General features: G+C 44.3%; 1 protein-coding gene across 1 annotated transcript in view; it reads right to left on the minus strand.

Moving 5' to 3' along the window:
- NPLOC4 (NPL4 homolog, ubiquitin recognition factor) overlaps positions 1-23,072 on the minus strand; it is a 93,541-nt gene that overhangs the window by 8,966 nt on the left and 61,503 nt on the right. The window contains exons 10-15 of the mRNA XM_033961064.1: positions 21,999-22,070; positions 19,447-19,573; positions 10,492-10,652; positions 4,525-4,596; positions 3,131-3,226; positions 1,571-1,687 (exon numbers count right to left, since the gene is read on the minus strand). Coding sequence (XP_033816955.1) covers positions 1,571-1,687; positions 3,131-3,226; positions 4,525-4,596; positions 10,492-10,652; positions 19,447-19,573; positions 21,999-22,070 — 645 coding nt within the window. The remainder of the gene's footprint in view (positions 1-1,570; positions 1,688-3,130; positions 3,227-4,524; positions 4,597-10,491; positions 10,653-19,446; positions 19,574-21,998; positions 22,071-23,072) is intronic.

Below are 23,072 nucleotides of genomic sequence, written 5' to 3' on the forward strand. Positions count from 1 at the left end.
ACACCAGGGAAGGGGGGGGGGGGTCGCTTCTGCCCTGTACCAGTACTTGAATATAAACCATTGGTTTATATTCGAGTCAACCTTTTTTTCCTTCTGTTTTGGGGGAGAAAAATTGCCTCGGTTTATATTCAAGTATATACAGTAAAAGACCAGGAAAGAAAAGGTACAGCCCAATTTAAAAAAGCAGCAAAATCTTCTGATTGGTCCTGATCTCCAGCTGGCCACTGGCAGCCGAGCTGAGCCGATAACAGCTTCTTAGAATGTCTGAAAAACATGTGTCTAGGGTTCTTTTCTCCAATGTTTTCTTTGATGCCAATTGTGCAGCTGTTACACCAGAACCTGGCACCGTGCCAATGAAATGCCTTGCCAAGTCCAGGCAGAAAACTGTTCTCAGCCCAGAGACGTTCTACGTTTCTGACCTCGTTACTGTTACATGAAAAATTTCTGATCTCGACAGCTCTCTTAACTGCAGAGTAACGCTAAAAACAGGCTGCACCATCTACTGCCCCCATCTGGGCTTCCAAAATTAATTAAGCAGACACTAGTGCCATCTCAACATGAAAACATTAGCAGACTCTCATGAGATAGCATTAGACAGTAATTCATTAAATCAGCTTGCTTCTACTGGTGGATTCAGAAGAACCTTTCTGGGCGAGGTCAAGGGTAGAGAATGACACAGTGGCTGTTATTCGCGGCTAGCCGCAGGTAACCCACCAAAACTGCAAAGTGGTCGCTGCAGGTACAAGGCCATTCACCGCCCTGTGGAGCGATGAATAGCCTGATCTCCGCAGTTAAGGGAGGGAATGCGCACGGTCACCGATTGTGCGCAGCCCCCTCCCTCCTTCCTAATGATTGCCACCGTTCGTCCAGGCATCTCCCTCCCTCCCTTCCCCTTACCTTCATGCCAATTTTTAATTTTCTTTCAACAAGCAGCCGGAGCCCTGAAGTCGCGTGTGGCTGCCGGAAAATTCTCGTCTAACGCAACTTCCTGTTTCCGGTTGCATCAGAGGCGAACTTTCCGGCAGCCGAACACGACTTCAAGGCTTTGGCTGCTTGTTGAAAGAAGTAAGTAATTAGCTTAAGTGGAATTTATTACATTCTTTTCACCAAATCAGCATGTAATTAATCCAAATTTCCAGAGTTAACTCATGTAGAAAAGCTGCTTGTGTTGTGATCTTTACAGAAAAAAAAAAATTGGTCTGTTAAAAGTTAATAATCATTAAAAAAAAAAAAAAATCCCTGATTTTTTGGTGAAAGTTTGAACATCACTGTCTCATATTTACACCCCAGAGAAGCATCCAAGATTGGAGAATGATCACCAGGGATAAACTCATCAGTGCCATCAGATGGTCTTGATGAGGTGCACATTGGTGGTTATTCTATTAAATGGGCACTCTCTTATTCTGGAGGGAATTCTGGTGCCAAAATTAGCTGCCAAATGTTTAGGCTTGTGTGGATGGGATCAGATGGTTTGCGGGGACGGGATGGGGACCGAGCTCGCGGGCATAGGACGGGGACAAATTTTTTCCCCATGTCATTCTCTAGTCAAGGGTTCATATCACTAACATACCTGGAGAGGCATCACTTCGTTGGTGACCAGAAAGAGAAGCAGATGAAAGTCAGAGATGAGGTGAAGAAAAACAGCGGATGCGTTCTGAGACAGGTATGTGGCCAAACTGTGAAAGTCCTGCAGAGGGAAAAGGAAGACCAAAACAAAGCAAAAACCCTGAGCTTTGCCTCTGTTGAAACACTGCTTTTTTTTCCATTCCAGAATTACCAGTCAGAAGCCAAACTCACTTTTCCCACTACACCAAAACAGATGCTGAGCTCACTAGAGGCGGATGACTTGGCTACATGGCCCACTAGATTCTGGGGTTTTTTGTTTTTTTTTTACTCTTCCCAGTGTAGAATATGGAAAAAGGCAGAACACTTGCAGGAACCCTTTTTGGGGCCTTCTATGTTTCATTCCTGAGCAATGGTTAAGCAAGATGATCTGGGTACAAGTCTCATCGCTTCTCCCGATCTTTCAGGTTCTAGCAGGCACAGCTAAGGAACTGCAGCTGTCTGGTCAGCCGAGGCCTTGCCTCTGTCCCTTCCGTACACTCTGCACAATTAAACTAGCAGGCGACAAGGGCTTTTGAAGCTGCCAGAATACAATTTACAGCACAAGGTTTTCTCTGCAGTCACAGGACAGCTCATCAGACTGAAAAATGCACAGAAAGCCCTCGCACTGTGCTTTATGTCTAATCCTCGTCCGAAACCCACAATTGGCTTTACAAGTTTTGCCAGCTAGACCTACAGGGTGCTTTATTTTCTAGGACAAGTTTAGGAAACACTGAGCTTTAGAAGCTTGTGCTTGGCAAAGAAATGCAATGCTTTTACCGCAGCACTTGCCCAGCCTCTGTCCCAGACTGGCCCCACCATTGAATGGAATTTTACACATGCTCTGCTTTTCAGCCCCTACCCTCTAATATCAGTGGGTTTCTGTACATGGCTCCGCATCAACTCTCTTATTCTGCCCCTCACAAATGCACACAATCTTGGTCACACGCATGCTTCCTTAATTATGCAAATGAAATCAAGTCACATGTATGCACACCCAGTCACCCTTCTGATACCATATGGTTTTGCATTCTATGCATGTATTTTTGTAACCTGCTTAGGTTTTAGGCAGGATATAAGTCTGTTACATACATACATACAGTGACAACCGAATCAGAAGTCAAAATTTGCTGTTTAGTTTTGGCTGAAAACAAAACCAAAAATGGCACCTCCTTCCTCCATCCTGGCAGAGTGTGGGCCTCCTAGGCCAGCCAGCCACAAACCTTCTGCCCTCCCACCAATTTCAGTGCCTAAACCAAAATTCAGTTGGCCTCTATTAGACAATCGGAGGGTAGATGGCAATCTTTTTCTTTCCTCATTTGCTTCCTTCAGGGAAATCCAATGTGTACTGCTTATATATATCGGTGCTAGAATGACCAGGGAAGCCAGACTTAAGCTGAAGCTTCTGGATCCCACGGCCCTCCTTGTATAGAGAGGTATCAGCTCCATCAGAGCAAGCACTCAGGACTGCGACAAAATGGAAGGCAGGACTCGGTGCTCCAGTGTGAGCACAAGCATCCCGCTTTACCTGAGTCTCTCCCAGGACGTCATGATTCTCAATGGGGAATGGATTTGCAGAAATGGAAAATGTGTAAACTGGATCCTTAGGGAAAGTTGTGGTAATCTAAAATTCAAACAAAATTCACATGGTTACTAACAGAGGTTAGCCCAGACCCTTTTGTCAGCTAAGGCTAATAGACTCAGGAAGGATTCTATTTGTGCTTGATCAATACTATCCCGTTTCCCTCAAAATAAGCCCTACTCCCAAAATAAGCCCTAGTTATGATCAACCACAACCCCCCCCCCCCCAACGAATACACCCAACACTCCCTGACTCCATCCCTGACAATAGTGCTGCCTGATTTGCTGAAAAAATTGGACTCGATTCAGCAACCCCCACCCCTGCTGTTTTAGGAGGCCTCAGAACGGAGGTATGTCAGTCTCACAGTGGCAGGGTCAGTGGGGTTCTGCTGCACAGGGGGATGGGAGGGAGGGACAGACAGAAAGATGCTGCACAAGGGGATGGGTGAGAGGGGAGGAAAGATGCTGCACGGGGGAGGGGGGAGAAAGGAAAGAGGAAGAATTGGGGTGGAGGAGAGGAAAGGAGAGATGATTGTTGTACATGAAAAAAATAAGATATCCCTGAAAATAAGCCCTTGTGCGTTTTTTGGGCCCAAAATTAATATAAGACACTGTCTTATTTTCAGGGAAACACGGTAAATTCTTCAGAGAAAACAAGCCAGTAATCTAAATAATTCTCTCAGCAATGACTGCAGCTCTCTTTTCCCTGAGGTTCCTGGCCAACTCTTTCCTCTGCATTCACCTCACTAAAGCTTCCACGCACAGCCTCTGTAGATTAGTGGAAAGGCAAATCCACTTCCCACTTCCTAGCAGCGCACTCCTTTCTTCACAGATTTCTAATACATATATATCAAATGAAATAAAATGTCATATGCTTGCCTAGTTGGTCGCCTTAGGCAGGAAGAGGTGATCCAGTGGCACAGTAAAGGGGAGGGGGTCCTCCTCTCCACCCCTGTGCTCCTTCCAAACTCCCCCTTGCCCCGTGCATGCACCCCCTTCCCTTGTGCCTCTTTAACTTTCCCAGCACAAATACTATCATGAACTTGTTGCCCGCACCAGTGCTGGTTCTCTCGGACGTCACTTTCGAGTCCCACACCTAGGAAATGATGTCAGAGGGAGAGCCAACACAACATGGGCAGCAAGTCTGTAATGTTGCTCGTGCTGGGAAAATGAAAGCGGTACGGGGGGAGAACGCGCGGTGTCACTCGCCCTTGCCAAGCCACTGAGGTAATCAGCCTCCCAAGCCTCTTAACTCCAAAGATCTGAACTAGATAGGACTCCTGGCCCCTGGCTCCGAATCTTCCATCCTTCCACAGCGCTAAAAGTGATTTGCGTACTTACATCTATGATGAGATATTCCACAGGTAGTGGGCGAGCTAGCTGTGTGATCTCATTGCCAAACTTGTCTAGGTCCTGAAATGAGAAGAACTGATGATCAGCATGGAGAACGTGAAAAAGCATAATACAGGTAAGAAGGGACTGAAAAAAGGGACAGGGCTCAATTCTTTGGACTCTGATACCAGAGTTGAAATATTGCAAAAAAAATAATGAAAGCTCAGACAATGCCAATATCACCCCCAATCCTTCCCTCAACCCTCCCACCCTAGAGTTGAAAGGTTTTTGTGTTCTACTGGTTATGATTAGGCTATATTCTGGTTTGGGGTGGGGGGAGGCAGGGGCATTATAAGCAGTCCTGCGGCCCTTTCATATCAGGCCGGGGAGCATTGGGTAGTGACTTCATAGAAGCATGACCAAAACAAACTTAGCAAATGATAGAGCCTTAAATCGCTCCCCCTTTCCTTTCTCTGATGGAATTTAAACATATTGTTTGGAAGTACTCAGCCAATTCGAAAATTACAGAGAGTTGAGCAAAAAGGGAAATGTTTTAAGTCTAAACTTTCTCCAGAGACTGACCATAAAATTTAATGAGAAAACGTTCAGCTTCTGTTCATCCATCACAAAGACAATTAAATCTGATTTACATCTAGAGCAAAGTTCCACAAATCATCCAAGCCATGTGTTGCTTTCCAGTAATTGGCTGCAGAAATCTCTCACATTCTCACCCTAAATCCTAACCAGTCACACTCCAGTCTGCTCATCAGTTACTGATACTTTGCCCCCAGCCTTCTTTTTTGGTCACTCATCCTTTAACTCGCCCTCTCACCTCTGCTGAATTTCAAAGATTTGACCTGTCACATAACGCTGGTGTCTGCTCCCCATAGGCCTCCAGAACAGATTTTGCTACCACACATTTTCTCGCCCAAGGATCTACCATGATTCCACTTGCAGGGCCTGTCCAGCTATGGTGTCTCTCTTGAAGCCTGATACTACATAAATGTAGGCAGATAAAATCAGCTTGGGCCATCCAGTCTGCCCAACAAGGTGGCCAGAGCTACTCATCCCGCTCTGTGCAAGTTAAGAGTCGTTCATGCTTAAACACTGGTTGGCAACTTGCCATCATGCCAATATAGGAAGTTCAATATAATGCAGTCGGGGAAATAATAGGTTAGCAATACTTTGGGTTAACCTGCTAAATTTCAACATGTTATGTTATTTGAGGGCTTAAATCCCGCCAAATCCTCCCAAGCGGTGTTTGAGGGAAGTGGGGGGAGAGGAAAACGGTGATGGAATTCAAAAAATTGTGGGATAAACAGAGGATCTCCAATTAGAAAACAAAGGATATAAATTAAAGAACTAAGGCCAGTACTGGAAAGACTTGCATGGTCTGTGTCCCATATGTGCTGATTTAGTGTAGGATGGGCTGGGGAGGGCATCCAGTAACTTGGAACATGAGGACGTTACTGGCCAGACTTAATGGGAGATATCCTGCAAACAGGATGGTTGGTTAGGCCAGAACCTAGGACAAGACCAGGTGGACCCAGAAATATCAAAGAAGAGACAAGTTAATTTAATCATGTATTTTTAATGGGTATTACTAACGGACCGTTCAGGTCCATTTACTATGTTAGTCAAAGCAACATGATCATTGATATAACAGCAATGTGATGTCTTTCGCTCTCGCTTGAGATGTGCAGTAGAGAATGACATGGGGAAAATAAAAACTGTCCCCCCCAGACCACCGTCCCCTTCACCGCTCCATTGTCCCCGCAGCATCCACCCTTCCCTCTCGTGGTGGCCCTTCAGCGGCCCGAGAATCTCCCTCCCTCCCCCTTACCTTCGCGGTGCTTTAGTAAAGAAACTTACTGAAGTCAACGAAGCCTGCCTGCAGTCATGTGTGTGTGGTCGGAAGCTTCTCCTCTGACGCAACAGGAAGTTGCATCAGAGGAGAAGCTTCCGCCCACACACACACGCGACTGCAGACAGGCAGGCTTCGCCAACTTCAATAAGTTTCTTTACTAAAGCGCCGTGAAGGTAAGAGGGAGGGAGGGAGATTCTCGGGCCGCTGAAGGGCCACCGCGAGAGGGAAGGGTGGATGCTGCAGGGACGACGGGGCGGTGAAGGGGACAGTGGTCTGGGGACAGATTTTTTTCTTCCCTTGTGTCATTCTCTACTGCACATCTCAAGCGAGAGCGAAAGACTTCACATTGACTGCTGTTATATCAATGATCATTTTCAAACCTTATTTTGACATCATGAGATTTCGTTTCCACATCGGGCTGTAATTTGGCATCTTGTTATATGTAGGATGCTGCTAGACCTTTTGTACATCCATTTAGAAAAAAGGAAACTTATTTTTCAGACTGGTGAGGCCCTTGCTCTGTTAAAAGCAGGAAGAGTGCTTACAACTGCAGACTTGCATAAAATATTTATCAAATATTTTTTTTGCAAATATCAAAAGCTAAATAATTTAGAAGGGCAGATCACAGCAGCCAAAGCAAGTCCTCTAATGCTAAATCTCCATTTCTTCATGCCACAAAAAAACAGGAAATTAGGCTAGGCGGACCACTGTGATCCAGTATGGCTGTTTTTATAACACACATAACACTAAAGCAAGAAATCAGAAAAACCTGTGGAAGAACTGAGTGATGCAATCCTTACAGACCAGAGCTGCAATGCTTTTGCTGTCCAACATGCTGCTTCCATTAGCCCTTGGAGTTCACAGGCTGAACCTCTGTCTCTAATAAGCCTAGTGGTCATCTTTCCAGAGACAACAGATGTATTCCCAGCGAGGCTATGGGAGCCACAGTGAGTTTGCAATGCCAGAACGATTCCAGTGACTTCATGCTCCTCACTTGATGGGCTTGCAGGGTCCAGGCTCAAAATAGAAGGAACATTTCTGAAGGCTATCACAGTTATGCCTTACCCAAATCGCTCTGCAGGTGTCCTCATAGCACAGGAATCCTCAGAATCCAATCAGATGCAGTCTATTCTGTTCTGGCTTTTCCTTACCCACAGATAAGCTACAGTGCAGGGGGGATGGGGGACAGCCCCCCCCTCAATCCATCTACCACATAGGGCAGTCAGATTTTCAGGATATCCACAATGAATGTTGATGATGGAGTATTTATACCTGCTGAATCCCTAAACAAAAGCTCAGGGCAGGTTACTATATAAAGAAGACAGATTCATTGATCAGAAAGTAAATAAAAATTCAGAGACTCATATACTTCCAACTCATAAAATGGATTTGCTGGTTTGTAAAATCTCTCTCATGCTAAAGGACCAGGTCTGCAGCGGTCAAAACGGCAGTTAGGGAGGCCAAACTTCGAGTGGAAGAAACTCTGGCAAAAACATTAAGAAAGCGGACAAATCCTTCTTCAGGTATATTAGTGATAGGAAAAGGAACACGGACGGGATAGTATGCCTTAGACGACCGGACGGAAACTACGTGGTAGCAGATTCCGAAAAAGCCGAACTACTAAATGAATACTTCTGCTCAGTCTTCACCTGCGAGGCACGGGGACACGGACCACAGTTAAAGGCAAAACAAAACGCGGAAGACCCGTTTCAGAATTTTGAGTTCACACCAGGAGACGTCCACAGCGAACTGACAAGGCTCAAGATGAACAAGGCCATGGGACCGGACAATTTACACCCAAGAGTGCTCAGAGAATTGAGAGATGTTCTGGCGGAACCGTTGGCCGTGCTCTTCAATCTCTCACTAAGTACAGGGAAAGTTCCTTTGGACTGGAAAACAGCTAGCGTCATTCCTCTGCATAAAAAGGGTTGCAAGGCAGAGGCTGCGAACTATAGACCGGTGAGTCTCACTTCAATAGTGTGTAAACTCATGGAAACACTAATTAAGCATAAATTAGATACGATCTTGAATGAGGGGAGTCTCCGGGATCCCATTCAACATGGATTCACCAAGGGTAGGTCCTGCCAATCCAATCTCATTAGCTTCTTTGACTGGGTAACAAGAAGGCTGGACTTGGGAGAGTCCTTGGACGTCGTATACCTGGACTTCAGCAAGGCTTTTGACAGAGTCCCACACCGCAGGCTGCTGAACAAGATGGAATCGATGGGGTTAGGAGAGACACTAACTGCATGGGTTAATGATTGGCTAAGTGGCAGACTTCAGAGGGTGGTGGTTAACGGTACCCTCTCTAAAACATCGGAGGTGACCAGCAGAGTGCCGCAGGGCTCAGTCCTGGGCCCACTCCTCTTCAACATATTCATTGGGGATCTGACTCAAGGGCTTCAAGGTAAGACAACCTTATTCGCTGATGACGCCAAACTATGCAATATAGTAAGCGACTGCAATCTACAGGATACTATGGCGCATGACCTGCGTACATTAGAAAGTTGGTCCTCGACCTGGAAACTGGGCTTCAACGCCAAGAAATGTAAGGTCATGCATCTCGGAAGCGGAAATCCATGTAAAGCTTACACCTTGAATGGAGAAACTTTAACCAGGACTACAGCAGAACGAGATTTAGGAGTAATCATCAGTGCAGACATGAAAACTGCCACTCAAGTGGAGAAGGCTTCATCTAAGGCATGGCAGATGATAGGTTTTATCAAGAGAAGCTTCGTCAGCAGGAAGCCTGAAGTCGTAATGCCATTGTACAGAGCCATGGTGAGACCTCATCTGGAATACTGTGTGCAATTCTGGAAGCCACATTACCGTAAAGATCTGCTCAGAATTGAATCAGTCAGCGGATGGCCACCAGGATGGTCTCGGGGCTCAAGTCTTGTATGAAGAAAGACTGAACAAATTGCGGCTCTACATTCTCGAGGAACGTAGGGAGAGGGGAGTCATGATTGAGACAGTACATCACGGGACGCGTCGAGGTGGAAGATGATATCTTTCTTCTCAAAGGACCCTCGACCACAAGAGGGCATTCGCTCAAACTCAGGGGAGGGAAGTTTCGTGGGGACGCCAGGAAGTACTTCTTCACGGAAAGAGTGATTGAACATTGGAACAAGCTTCCAATGCAGGTGATCGAGGCCAGCAGCATCCCAGACTTTAAGAATAAATGGGATACCTGTGTGGGATCCCTACGAGGGTCAAGTCAAGGAATAGGGTCACTAGGGTATAGACTTGAAGGAGCGGGTCAGTAGAGTGGCAGTATAATTAAGGGGGTCAGTAGACTTAAAGGGGTGGGTCAATAGAGTGGGCAGGCTTGATGGGCTATAGCCCTTATCTGCCGTCATCTTTCTATGTTTCTATTCATTGTGGATATCCTGAAAGCCTGTCTGGTGTTCACCTAGGACAGGTTGGAAACCCCTGACGTAGGCAGTTAATAATACTGTGACCCCTGGTGGCTAACATGAAGTGACAGCTCCAGAAAGAGAACGTTCAGGAATCCCAATCCTGCAAAAGTCCGAGTGAGTATTTCCTTGGCTTTCTAAGGACCAGGAAACAAACCTCTGTACTGGCTCCACAGAGAATGTAGGAAACCTGTGGGCATAGGTGTGTAAGCTTACACATGACCTAATACGTCTCCTTTCTCACCTGGTACAGTATGAGATGGAGTCTCTTGAATACCAGAAGGTATACTAGTGGATTTTGGGAAAGCAGGATGTGCTGGCACATATAATGATCACCTCTTTTAACGTCAAAACGTAACAAAGCCAGGATACTGCAACACGAGGTACAATGACCTTGAATAAATTCAGTATTACTGTGAGGAAGGGGAGAGCATCCTTGATCCAGAAGAGTGGTCCAATAGTGTTACACCTTGGAAATCCAAGTGGGGAGCTCCGATTTGACACAGGTTGCTAAGCCTTTTATAGTGACCTCTGCCCATCATCAATACCATTTCTTCAAGCCTTCCCATGGTGCACAAAGGTGCAGAGTGGCTGTCTCTAAATCTAAAACACTTTATTATTGAAAGAAAGAAAAATCCTTTTGCATCCTCTCTATCAACCATTCTACCATGACCCAGAAATCTCCAGTCTTACCTTATAGAAGACATCGGGCACATATTGCTCACTGCTGGACTCCTTAGCATATCCCAGCTCTGGTGCATCGCGACAAGGCAGTAAACATTCGTCTCGCACCAATGCCATACACTGATTTGAGACCTGATAGCCCTCAAAGTGAACCTGGTTGTCTGGACCCCCTAGAAGAGAGACACATTGTAAGTGGAAGGACAGAGACCTTAGGAATCATCTCTTCTTTCAACCACATGCGCTCATATCCACAATTACCGGCTTCTTGCTCTTCTAGGGCTGTGTTATCTGTGCGAGTATTATGTTTTAAGGCACAAATTCCCACACCGACAACTTAACTCTTCTCCTTTCCATAGTCTCTAGTGTAACTGGCAAATGCAACATATTAGACTACTGTAATTCCCTCTATTTGGGCATGACAAACTCAAAGATTAAATCATTACAACTGCTGATGAATTCAGCGGCTAGATTGATCAGTGGCACCCCAAGAACGGCTCACATTACTCCAATTTTTAAAAAACTACATTGGCTGCCCAAAAAAAGCAAGTGTAATACAAGGTGTTTCAAGTTTATTAGGATTTTATATACCGCCTATCAAGGTTATCTAAGCGGTTTTTACAATCAGGTACTCAAGCATTTTCCCTATCTGTCCTGGTGGGCTCACAATCTATCTAATGTACCTGGGGCTATGGAGGATTGAGTGACTTGCCCAGGGTCACAAGGAGCAGCGTGGGATTTGAACCCACAACCCCAGGGTGCTGAGGCTGTAGATCCAACCATTGCGCCACACCATTAGTGCACCAGATATTATATGGGATAGCCCCTGTCTGGTTTCTATCACTAAGGGAGGTTTATGAGCCTGGAAGAGCTTTGAGATCAGTGGGAGCCATGAAATTAATAGCTACCATGTGGCCACAAAATCTAAAATGTTTTCGGTTGCTGGAGTGAATTTATGGAACGCTCTGGTTGGACAATTAAGGCTATGCACAGACTATTCTAAGTTTCAGAAATGATTAAAAACTCAGTTGTTCGTTGATGCCTATATGTAGAGGCTCCATTCAGTTTCATAGGTTTCAGTTCCTGGAAACTCTACTGCACAAGATGTTTGTTATTGCTTGTCTATAGGTTGTAGAAAATCCTGGATGATGTATGTAGATAAGATGTTTATGTGTATTTATAGACCGCTCTTCCATTATAACATCAGTGCGGTGAACATCAATTAAAAAAGGCAAGGAATGCCAAATCATGATACAAAGATAAAAAGAAAAACAAATTAAATTAAATAAATACATAAATAATTTAGCTGCTGTATTAAGAGATACCTAATTGAAAATTAAAACCAAATCGTAAAAAAAAAATTAAAACCTACTTACCTTCTCTTTTCTAAGGTGCGCTAACCGCTAACATGCATGCGTTAGCTTTAAGTGCACGCTAATCGGTTAGCGCACCTTAGTAAAAGAGGGCCTTAAACTAAACTAAAAATAAAATAAGATGGTTGAAAGTTATTTTCATGAATGTTTACTGCTTGGAAACCGCTTAGAAATTAAACAGTATACAAATTTTTTAATATCCAATATCAGCAAACAATAACAAATTGCTTTTAATATTGACAGGAGTTGCCATGCAGCAAATCACACAAAATTGGAAGGATTATACCAAGCTAAATGATACATTCTGGTGGAACTCGGTGTGTCACATTTACAAAATGGAGAAAATATTGGTATTACAACAAGGAAATATAAAAAATTTTAAGAAAATATGGGATCCATTGACAAAATATTCTAAAGATCAGATATCTTAACACATTGATAATAATAATATAGGGTTAGGGAGGGAAATATAGAAATTAATATGAGAAAAAATGAAAAAACAAATAACAGGGGAAAGGGATTCAATATATATGATATGATATTGTACATACAACTATAATTATTATAAATTAAATATTATGCTATTCATTTATTGTAAGAATGAAAATTTTATAAATAAAAATTTTAAAAATAAATAAATAAATAAATTAAAAAATCCAATCTGTCTAGAAGACTCGAGAGATGGTACATAGGTCAAACAAAACTTAAAATAAAACAAGGTATTGCTCAACATTTGAGCAATCTGCGTTTGAAAATACTGGACACCCCATTGGTTAGTTATTGGGAGGAGGAGGGTCCCAAGTAGATGAAGTAAGATTTGTAGTACGATCCAACAGAGGGGGAGATGTTTCTCTAAAATGCTGTTATGCAAATAGCAAAGGCTCATTTTCCAGTAGGAACCATAGAACCTGTTGGCCTTAACAAAGAAGTAGAGTGGAACGTTCTGTGATGTCATACTCTCTGTGCTTCAATGATAGGCTCTGGGGTCTATGCAGGGTAGTTTAAATGAGGTATGTGTGTCACCTGGTATTCAACCGTTTGTATCCTGTCAGAGGGGAGAGTGGGCTTGTGAACCCATGCAGTTGCTAATCTATAATGAAATAAGAACATAAGAATAGCCGCTGCTGGGTCAGACCAGTGGTCCATCATGCCCAGCAGTCCTCTCACGCGGCGGCCCTCTGGTCAAAGACCAGTGCCCTAACTGAGACTAGCCGTAAAGGCATGTTATGGTATTGCTTTTGCTAGATTAATGATGTTCGGAGAGGGAATGGATCCTGTAATGATTTAAGTAATTATGTTGTTCAAGTTGAAAACCTGCCACAGTTTCAGCTCCTGAAGACGCTGCAATGGCGAAACGTGATGCTACGTCGGTCTGGCTGGACACAGTCTGAAGTGGAGTGAGAAGGCATTAGAACAGCTTTGTCTAAGAATCAATAGATGGGGGTTATGGGGAGGGGGGGTTCATATGGTTCTAGCACTTAGTCACAGGTCTATGTACTGGGGATGAGTTGGGGGAAGGAGGTGGAGTGGCTTCCTCGGGGCTCATCAGCGTCCAGGGCCTCGGAGGGCCATTCTGCCGACTCTGGCCTCGCTTGCCATGAGTCGATTTGAGGGGGGGGGTGTTGTTGCTGTTACTATCTCCAGTACATACTTGATATTGTGTTGAATATGATGCATCAATGTTTGTACTATGAACCTTTTGGGTTCAATTGTTTTGCTTGCACTATTGTTTGCACCCGAGAATCAATAGATGCTGGTTGGAACATTGGAGAAATGAAATAATACACACAGACTATGGTGTGGAACGGCTTCATTTTCATCAGAAAAGGCTTGGCAATGGACCGAGTACAAGCTGTATTGTGGGATAACACAGATTTTAGTAACTGGAAGTACAATATGGATTCATTTATGTTTAATGCACTGTAACATATAGTGTTAAGATTTGTGTTATTTAATAAAAATATAGTATATTTAAATAAAAAGAACCTGTCTAGTTATATGTATTAAATATTATAATAATGCGAGAGCTTCTTCACAGTGATCGCACAAAGGGTAGCAAGAGGAGACGGGGTCTCTAAGTCCTGGAGGTCAAAGAGGAATGGTAGGATTTACTTATCAGTGCCAGCCTAAATTTATTTGTTTTAAAAACGTACATACCGCCTGTTACCAAGCAGTTTCCAATTAAACATACATATCACTAAGACAAATATCCTTACGATGACAAGAACATCTTGCTTTACATCGTCATTACATAAATGCATTAACAAATAACTGTGAAATTTACACGATCAGCACATTCCACATTTTCACTCCAGCTATTGAGAACATTGTAGCTCCCTAGTCACTGTCAAATCTCATCTCACCCTCGGACCTCAACATTCTTCCTGGTCGATATATTTCCAGAAACGTTCGAACACACACTAGGGCCATCTGATATAAAACTTGATGTACTATGGATAACACCTTATATATTGCACTCTCTGCTGTACCGGAAGCCAGTGTAACTGTTTCAAAACAGGTGTAATATGGGTTATTCTAGAGGCCGCATTAATCAGCCTTGCGGCTGAATTCAACAGCAATTGTAACGCCTTACATTTTGTCTTGGCTATTCCGAGATAAAGCGAGTTGCAATAGTCTAATGTTGGCAATATTAACCCTTGCACTACTGATCTGAATCATAGGGTGTCAACATAGATTTCAGCCTGTACAAAATATGTAGCTGAACATATCCTCCTTGAATGGTCTTCACGTTTAGTTGGACACCCATCACATTCAAAGACTCAGGAACTATTCCATCCCTGTCCTGACTCACAATCATCACTTAAGAACATAAGAATTGCCGCTGCTAGGTCAGACCAGTGGTCCATCGTGCCCAGCAGTCAAAGACCAGTGCCCTAACTGAGACCAGCCCTACCTGCGTACGTTCCGGTTCAGCAGAAACTTCTCTAACTTTGACTTGAATCCCTGGAGGGTGTTTTCCCCTACGACAGACTCCGGAAGAGCGTTCCAGTTTTCTACCATTCTCTGGGTGAAGAAGAACTTCCTTATGTTCGTACAGAATCTATCCCCTTTTAACTTTAGAGTGCCCTCTCGTTCTCCTTACCTTGGTGAGGGTGAACAACCTGTCCTTATCCATTAAGGGCTATATTCACTAAGCAAACCGATCGTGTAGCGATCGGTTTGCGACCACTTAACTATCAAATTTCTATCTGGCCTGATTCACTCACCTCCCCTGCGATCCGCTTCGAAACCGTGGATGCAAATGAGGTGAAATGCATGCAAATTGGACAGCAACCCAATTCACTACCCTAAATTTCAGATCCGACTGGGCTGGCCGCTCAACCCAAGAGCAACTGCTAGAGACCAGTCGAAAACGTCTTTTTGACTCTCCAGCTCCATATAAGCCCTGCTCTGCCCTGTGTCTCCTGCCTGCTCACCCCGATCATCCAGCCCTGCTTTCTGCCTTGAGCTCCTACTCTCTGCCGCCTTCCCTGCAGTGCGAGCCCCCGGGTTTAAAGCAGTGCTGCACGCCACAGTGCAGCCCCCATTTTAAACCCGCGGGCTCGCACTGCACAGAAGGTGGCAGAAAGCAGGAGAGTCTGGGCGGCAAGATTGCCTGGAAGGGGGGAGCAGGAGAGCCAGTCCACGCGAAGGAAAAGGTTTTTTTTTTGTTTGTTTTTTTTAAAGTCGCGGCTGGCTGCTCACCCCCCCCTCCGGTACTAAAAGTTGGGAGCAGGAGGGGTGCTCAATCCCTCATGCTCCTTAGGCCTCCCTCCTGCCGGCATGGCCCACCCCAGACTGGGCCACCGCACCCAACTGGTCCACCCATGGTCGGGCCTGGCCTGGCCAGGCAGGGCTGGCCAGAGCCACCCTCTCCCTCCCCATACCTTTAAAAATGTTGGGAGTAGGAGGGGTGCTCGGTCCCTCCTGCTCCTAGGCCTCCCAACCAGGCCGGCCCACCCCAGGTCGGGCCAGGCTGTCTGGCCCAGCCCACCCCGGTACCTGTTAAATTGTTGGGAGCAGGAGGGGTGTCCGGTGCCCCCTAAACTAAACTAAACTAAGCCTTAGGTTTATATACCGCATCTTCTCCACTGAAGTGGAGCTCGACACGGTTTACAGAGTTTAAAAAATATGGGAAGAGAGAAGAGAAAGAGTTTACAAAGCATAAAAAGAGGGGATGTAATCAGGAGAAGAGATTATTATATGCTAGAGAAAAGCCAGGTTTTCAGTTGTTTTCGGAATAGTTGGAGGGAGGCCCAGACCCTCCTCCTGCTCCTACGCACAGGCAAAATCTTCAGGAGGAGGAAAGTCCTCCTCCTCCTGTTCTCTGGCCAGCCTCCGCCCCAATAGGGCCTTAGGCCCCGCCCCGGCACATCATCTGATGCATGGGGAGAGGCCTAAGGCACTGATTGGCTGAGGCGCCTCAGGCTCTTCCCTTTGGAGGGGCTGGGGCACCTCAGCCAATCAGGGACTTCCTTAGGACACTAAGGGCTTGTTTTACAAAGCCACGCTAGCGGCTGCAGCGTGGTAACGGTCCTGAAGCCCATAGATATTTAACGGGTTCGGGGCTGTTGCTGTGCGGCTTTGTAAAACAGGCCCTAAGATCACCACTGACTGCTTCTAGAATATTAATCATATCCAAAGAATCTCTGACATACGAGTCAATCTATGGCACAAATGGTCTCAAGGAAAAAAAATTTTTTTGATAAGGGCTCTAAAATTGAATTATTTCCTGAAATGATGGGTCGTCCTGGAGGGTTTATTAAAGATTTGTGTATTTTAGGTAATGTGTATATTGTGGGTATAACTGGATTTTTCTCTAAAAGAAAATCTTTTTCTTTGTTTCTTATGTACCCAGCATCTAATGCCGTTTGGATAAGATCTTCTATTTCAGTTTTTACATCAGCAGTAGGATCTTTCTCCAAAACACAGTAGTACGGATTGTCATAAATCTGTCTTTCTATTTCTTATATATACTGATGTCTATCTTGAATAACTTTATCCACTGGTTTAATGACAATATCAGTGTTTTTAGAGAGATGGAGCACAGCATCTGATTCTTCTTTAGTTAAATTAAGATTTTTTTCCAGATACTTAATGTCTCTTAAAACGCACTGTTGAAACATGTCAATAGCTGGATCGTTTGGTCCTAGACATCCACATTCCCACCTCATTCATGCACAGATTTAATTTTGCCTCAACCCCAAATGGCACCGTGTCAGTGTCCCACACCCAAATGTAGAGTCCAATGTGCTCCTTCTAGTATGCGAGTGAAAAAGGTCCTAGTTGGTACAATCTCATTTGAGTTACTATTGCTGTGGCAACCAGTCCATATATTCCATGTCAAATTACACGTCTGGTCTGATAACGTGCAAGGAAATGGACCAATTGGTAACACAGAGCCAAGCTTTTCTTTTTCATGCTACATAAGTTGGTTTCATTGTGAAACCAGCACAGGGACACGACCAAAGAGAGATTTCTAACTCAAAACATTCACCAGTCAAAGCAGCCACACACTTGGCTGCAAAATAGCAACTCACTGACAGGGAAAATATATTTCTCAGTCCAGAGCCCAGAGTCTGTCCTGTGAAATTAAGACATTGATTGAAGGCAAACAATCCTTAGGACAAAACGATAGCCACACATGGAAAAGAGAAAAAGCAACACCATCAAAACATAAAATAACACTTCCTCAATTCTGTAAAAATAACTTGTAAGAGAGGATGAATGGATTTGGCAAATGCTGCTTTGCTTCGGTCAGTCCCTTTGACAGAGTTATTACTATTCCAAGGGTTGAATTTCTAAAAGAGAGCAGGAAACTCAATTTCACTCAGGGTCTGAGATGATCCTACTGAAGCCAGGAAGAGAGATTTAGCCTTTAAACTTCAGAATTGCCAGAACTTGTTTTCAATATTTCCATATTCCCTTTGGGTTAAATTGTATGGGCTTCATGGATTTAAATCTAGGGAGACTGTGATTGGTGGGGGTTAGTAATGCCAGTAAAGTTATGTCACAAAAGTGCGTCAGTGTAGCCAAGGACAATTGGATCCATAAACAGCTGGTTTTCAGCAGGTATAAGGTAAGCTAAAGTTAATGAAATTGAATCAAGAATATGTTTATTTTCACAGCGAGGAATTAACTATTCCGGTTGGGTTTTTAGGGGAGATCCTTGACAAAGCCATGTATTAATGAAACATGTTGGTGTTGATGGCTCTGTATAAGACTCTGATGAGACCTCATTTAGAATATAGAGTACAATTCTGGAGAACCTTCAAAAAGATATAAAAAGGCTGGAGTCGGTCCAGAGGAAGGCTACTAAAATGGTGTGTGGTCTTTGTCATAAGGCATATGGGGTCAGACTTAAAGATCTCAATCTGTATACTTTGGAGAAAAGGCAGGAGAGGGGAGATAGGATAGAGACGTTTAAATACCTACATAATGTAAATGTGCGTGAGTCGAGAGTCTCTTTCATTTGAAAGGATGCTCTGGAATGAGAGGGCATAGGAGTAATCTAAGGAAATACTTTTTTACAGAAAGGGTGGTAGATGCGTGGAACAGTCTCCCAAAAGAGGTGGTAGAGACAGAGACTGTGTCTGATTTCAAGAAACCCTGGATAGGCATGTGGGATCTCTTACAGAGAGAAAGAGATAATGGTTACTGCGGACGGGCCATTTGGCCTTTATCTGCCATCATGTTTCTATGTTTCTATAACCATAAAGCTCTATGACCTCACAATGCAGGTGTAAAGAGCCTTAGCCTATAGGAAGAGGAGATGCAAATGTTAAGAGCCTTAGCCAATAGGGAGAGGAGGAGATAGTGGATGCTGCGGATGGGCCATTTGGCCTTTATCTACCATCATGCTTCTATAATCAGAAAGTTCTAGGACATCACAATGCAGGTGAAAAGAGCCTTAGACAATAGGAAGAGGAGATACAATTGTTAAGAGCCTTAGCCAATAGGGAGAGGAAGAGATAGTGGATGGTGCAGATGGGCAGATTGGATGGGCCATTTGGCCTTTATCTGCCGTCATGTTTATATGTTCTCCCTGGCCAATGGACTAGAACAGTTGTAAGATAAGTAAAATATTTAAGTAAAAACCAACTATTTAAAGTTGAAAATTCAAGTGAAAGAATTTATGAGCAGTGTGATGAATCTAAGACTAAAAGGGCTAATGACGAAGTGGGTGCATAAATCTTAGAGCAATGAGAGATACTGAGCTCTTAGTGGTACCGCTAAAGCCCGTATAAATTTAAAGGCATTAAAGAGTAATGTGATATCCTGAGAGTTTTTTGAGTACGGTGAAGAGAATCTTGAGATAAACGTTTGATGTGCATGCGATGTTTTGATTCAATAGAACTGTGGCAGAATCTGAAAAATGCTTTCTCCAATCAATGCAAACTGTATTTGGACAGACTGGCATTTCTGTATCTTGGAAGAACCATGGGCTTAACAGAACTGAGACATCCATTTAAAAGAGCCACAGAGTGACACAATCTAGCACAACATATGGGTTTCTCGTACACATTCACAGCGCACCTTCTACCACACAGACTGTCAGCACGTCATGCAACCCAAGCTGGCATTTATTGTCTACCTGTGGCCACAACAGAAACAAACTTGGATCCAAAGTGGCCATCTGGAGATAGGCGGCACATGTTTGGATGCTGGTTCTGAAAATAGCCAGCAGTGATGCATTCCTCTGAGCTGAGAAAATAGGAGTCCTGTGGAAAGGGTAAAGAAAGGAGAAATTAGGTTCTTACCTGCTAATTTTCTTTCTTTTAGTCTCTCCAGACCAGCACAGCTCACTGATGGGTAATAGCTCACCATGACCAGCAGGTGGAGACTGAGACATAAACTTTTGGCCGTAGAACAAGTGGGCAGTCCCAAGTACACCCAGTCTGCTCTCAGTCTCCAGCAGGTGCAGGTGGTAAGCCTATGCAGTCTTCCCTGGTTTAGTGTAGGGCTGTTGGAATTTGTCAGCCGGCACACCATGAACACAGGATGGCCGCGTCGACCTTGCGTCTGGAGCACAATGAGCACTTTTTCCCTTTAAAAGTGCTCATTGCACAATATGCGACTAGCTGAAAGAAAAAGTGCAGGTTAACAATTAAATTAAATTTAATCTAATCTAATCCTTAGGTTTGTATACCGCATCATCTCCACGTTCGTAGAGCTCAGCGCGGTTTACATTAGAAGAAATAGGAAGGAACTACAACAGAGGGTTAAAGGTAGAAGTGTGAAGAAAATTTAGAGGACTTGGGATGCCAAGATATAAGAGTTTCCTAAGTTGGAGGAAGACTTACATTTTTTGAGAAAAGCCAGGTTTTCAGATGTTTGTGGAAAACTTGGAGAGAGCTCAAGTTCCGAAGAGGGGAGGTAAGGTTGTTCCAGAGCTCAGTGATTTTGAAGTGGAGGGAAGTCCCTAGCTTTCCTGTGTGGGAAATGCCTTTTAGCGAGGGGAAGGATAGTTTTAATTTGTGGGAGGATCTGGTGGTATTAGGGTTTGAGGAATTCCAAGAAAGAGGGATAAAGGGAGGGAGGATACCGTGTAGGATTTTGAAAGCTAAACAGGTGCATTTATAGTGGACCCTGGTGATTATTGGAAGCCAGTGGAGCTTGGCCAGAAGCGGGGAGACATGGTCAAATTTACTTTTAGCGAAGATGAGCTTGGCCGCAGCATTCTGAATCTGTTGGAGTCAGTGGAGGTTTTTCTTAGTTAGGCTTAAGTAGATAGAGTTGCAATAGTCCAATCTGGAGAGGATGATGGATTGGACAAGGAGGGTAAAATGTTTTTGATGGAAGCAGGATCTAACTTTCCTCAGCATGTGAAGGCTGAAAAAGCATTTTTTTACCAAGGATTGGAGATGGTCATTGAAGGACAATGTGGAATCGATGATGACGCCCAAGACCTTGCTCGAGAACTCAAGCTGCAGAGAGGAGCCAGAGGGTAGTGGGATGGAGGTGGGTAGGTGGTCTAGTTTTGGGCCGAGCCAGAGAAGTCTTCCCTTCAGATCCCTCAGGATTTTTTTTTGTTAATAATTTTACTGGAACAGACCCCACTGGCTCTCTAAGCCATATGCCTTGCCGGTATCGGTGGCAAGGCTTACAGATGAGGCACCTCTACAGAAAAAAATTTCAGGGAGGTGGGGGAAATGGGGGAAGGGATTCGACCTGTCGAGCGTGACAGCCCCGAGGTTGGATGGACCCCCAAAAGGGTTCTCCCCCAAGCTCAATCCTGCACCACAGACAGGGACCAGGCCACTAAACAAATTCCAACAACCTTACATTAAACCAGGGAAGACTGCACAGGCTTACCACCTCCACCTGCTGGAGACTGAGAGGAGACAGACTGAGTGTACTTGGGGACTGCACAGCCCACTTGTACTACAGCCAAAAGTTTATGTCTCAGTCTCTACCTGCTGGTCACAGTGAGCTATTACCCATCAGTAAGCTGTGCAGGCTTGGAGAGAAGCTTAAGAAGAATGAGATAAAGTGCTTGACACACCTGTCCCATATCCAGTCCTCAAAGTCAAGATGTCAGTCAAAGGGATAGGGCTGGATTAACCATCAGACAAACTATAGCAGAAGCTTCTAGAAGGGTTGAGTTGCCAAAAGGCACCCACAATCAAAGTAAAACAATAGGTCCAGTTTCTTAACTGAACAATCAACAGGGCCTTGGTCTTCACTCCTAGTTCTCGTGGACTGCCAACAGGTTAGGTATTCAGGATATCCCTCGTGACTATGAATGAGACATTTGCATGCCTACTTGTCCCAGTGTTTGTAAATCTCTCTCATGTGTATTCAAGAAGGATATCCTGATAAACTGAACTGTTGGAAGCCCTTAATGACTGGAAGTGACAACCACTGCAACAGGGGGTACTTTTGCCAGCTAAGAGAGTAGGCAGTTGTCTAATAACCCAATTTACTCAGATAAAACTTATCCAGCAACCACCTCTTCCAGAAGTCATAATCTTAAGGACTAGAGCCCTGAAAGATATTGGGGAGGAAGCGGGGGTGAGTGGGTGGAATCGGAACACAAAAGGCTGATAATATGCCTAGAACACCTAAGATCCTTGTGTCAGTTTAGTATTTAAGCTAACCCAAGAATAATTCACACCACATTCACCAAACTCCTTACTAACTTACCTTATTTCTGCTGTACTTCACAGTGCCTCTTCTGGTGTCTTCTGAGATGAGATCAGTAAATATCCAGCCAACCTTCACAAACAAAAAAACCAACCCAGAACAAAATGTTCCACTTTAGTCTTGCCCGAAACCATCAGCACAACAAATCCCTAATCTACACAAGGGCTTGTTCCATAGCTTGTCTAGTACACACTCCCAGCTTCAGAAACAGCACAGCTGAGGCCCGTAAGGATCAAGCCGAGGTTACTGTTACTGCTGGTACTTGGATTTCTTATATAGCAACATAGTAAACAATGAAAGAAAAGGCCAGCATTGCCCATCCAGTCTGCCTAGAAAGATAGCCAGGCTCATACCTGATAGTCTTTAGGATGGGAACTGACACCCAGTGGAGTCTAACAACTAGAGAATGACATGGGGACAAATTTGTCCCTGTCGGAACTCAAGTTCCCCGTCCCCGCAAGTTTTGGCGCTATACCTGTTTCATTCTTGTAAGCTCTGCCTTAACCGCACAAGCCTCGAACGCTTATGATTTAAAAGTGTCTGAGGCTTGTGCGGATGAGGACAGAGCTTAGGCATTGGTGGAATGAGGCATTATGACATCACAATCTGAGCTCTAGAATGTTGCCACTTAGGATTTTAAAGGGTTTGAGGTTTGTGCAGATGAGGACGGAGCTTAGGCATTGGTGGAATGAGGCATTATGACATCACAATTTGAGCTCTAGAATGTTGCTACTTAGGATTTGAAAGTGTTTGAGGCTTGTGCAGATGAGGACAGAGCTTAGGCATTGGTGGAATAAGGCATTATGACATCACAATTTGAGCTCTAGAATGTTGCTACTTAGGATTTTAAAGTGTTTGAGGCTTGTGCAGATGAGGACGGAGCTTAGGCATTGGTGAAATGAGGCATTATGACATCACAATCTGAGCTCTAGAATGTTGCTACTTAGGATTTTAAAGGGTTTGAGGTTTGTGCAGATGAGGACGAAGCTTAGGCATTGGTGGAATGAGGCATTATGACATCACAATTTGAGCTCTAGAATGTTGCTACTTAGGATTTTAAAGTGTTTGAGGCTT

Source organism: Geotrypetes seraphini, chromosome 10 (assembly GCF_902459505.1).
Source record: "Geotrypetes seraphini chromosome 10, aGeoSer1.1, whole genome shotgun sequence".
NCBI classification, from domain to species: Eukaryota; Metazoa; Chordata; class Amphibia; order Gymnophiona; family Dermophiidae; genus Geotrypetes; species Geotrypetes seraphini.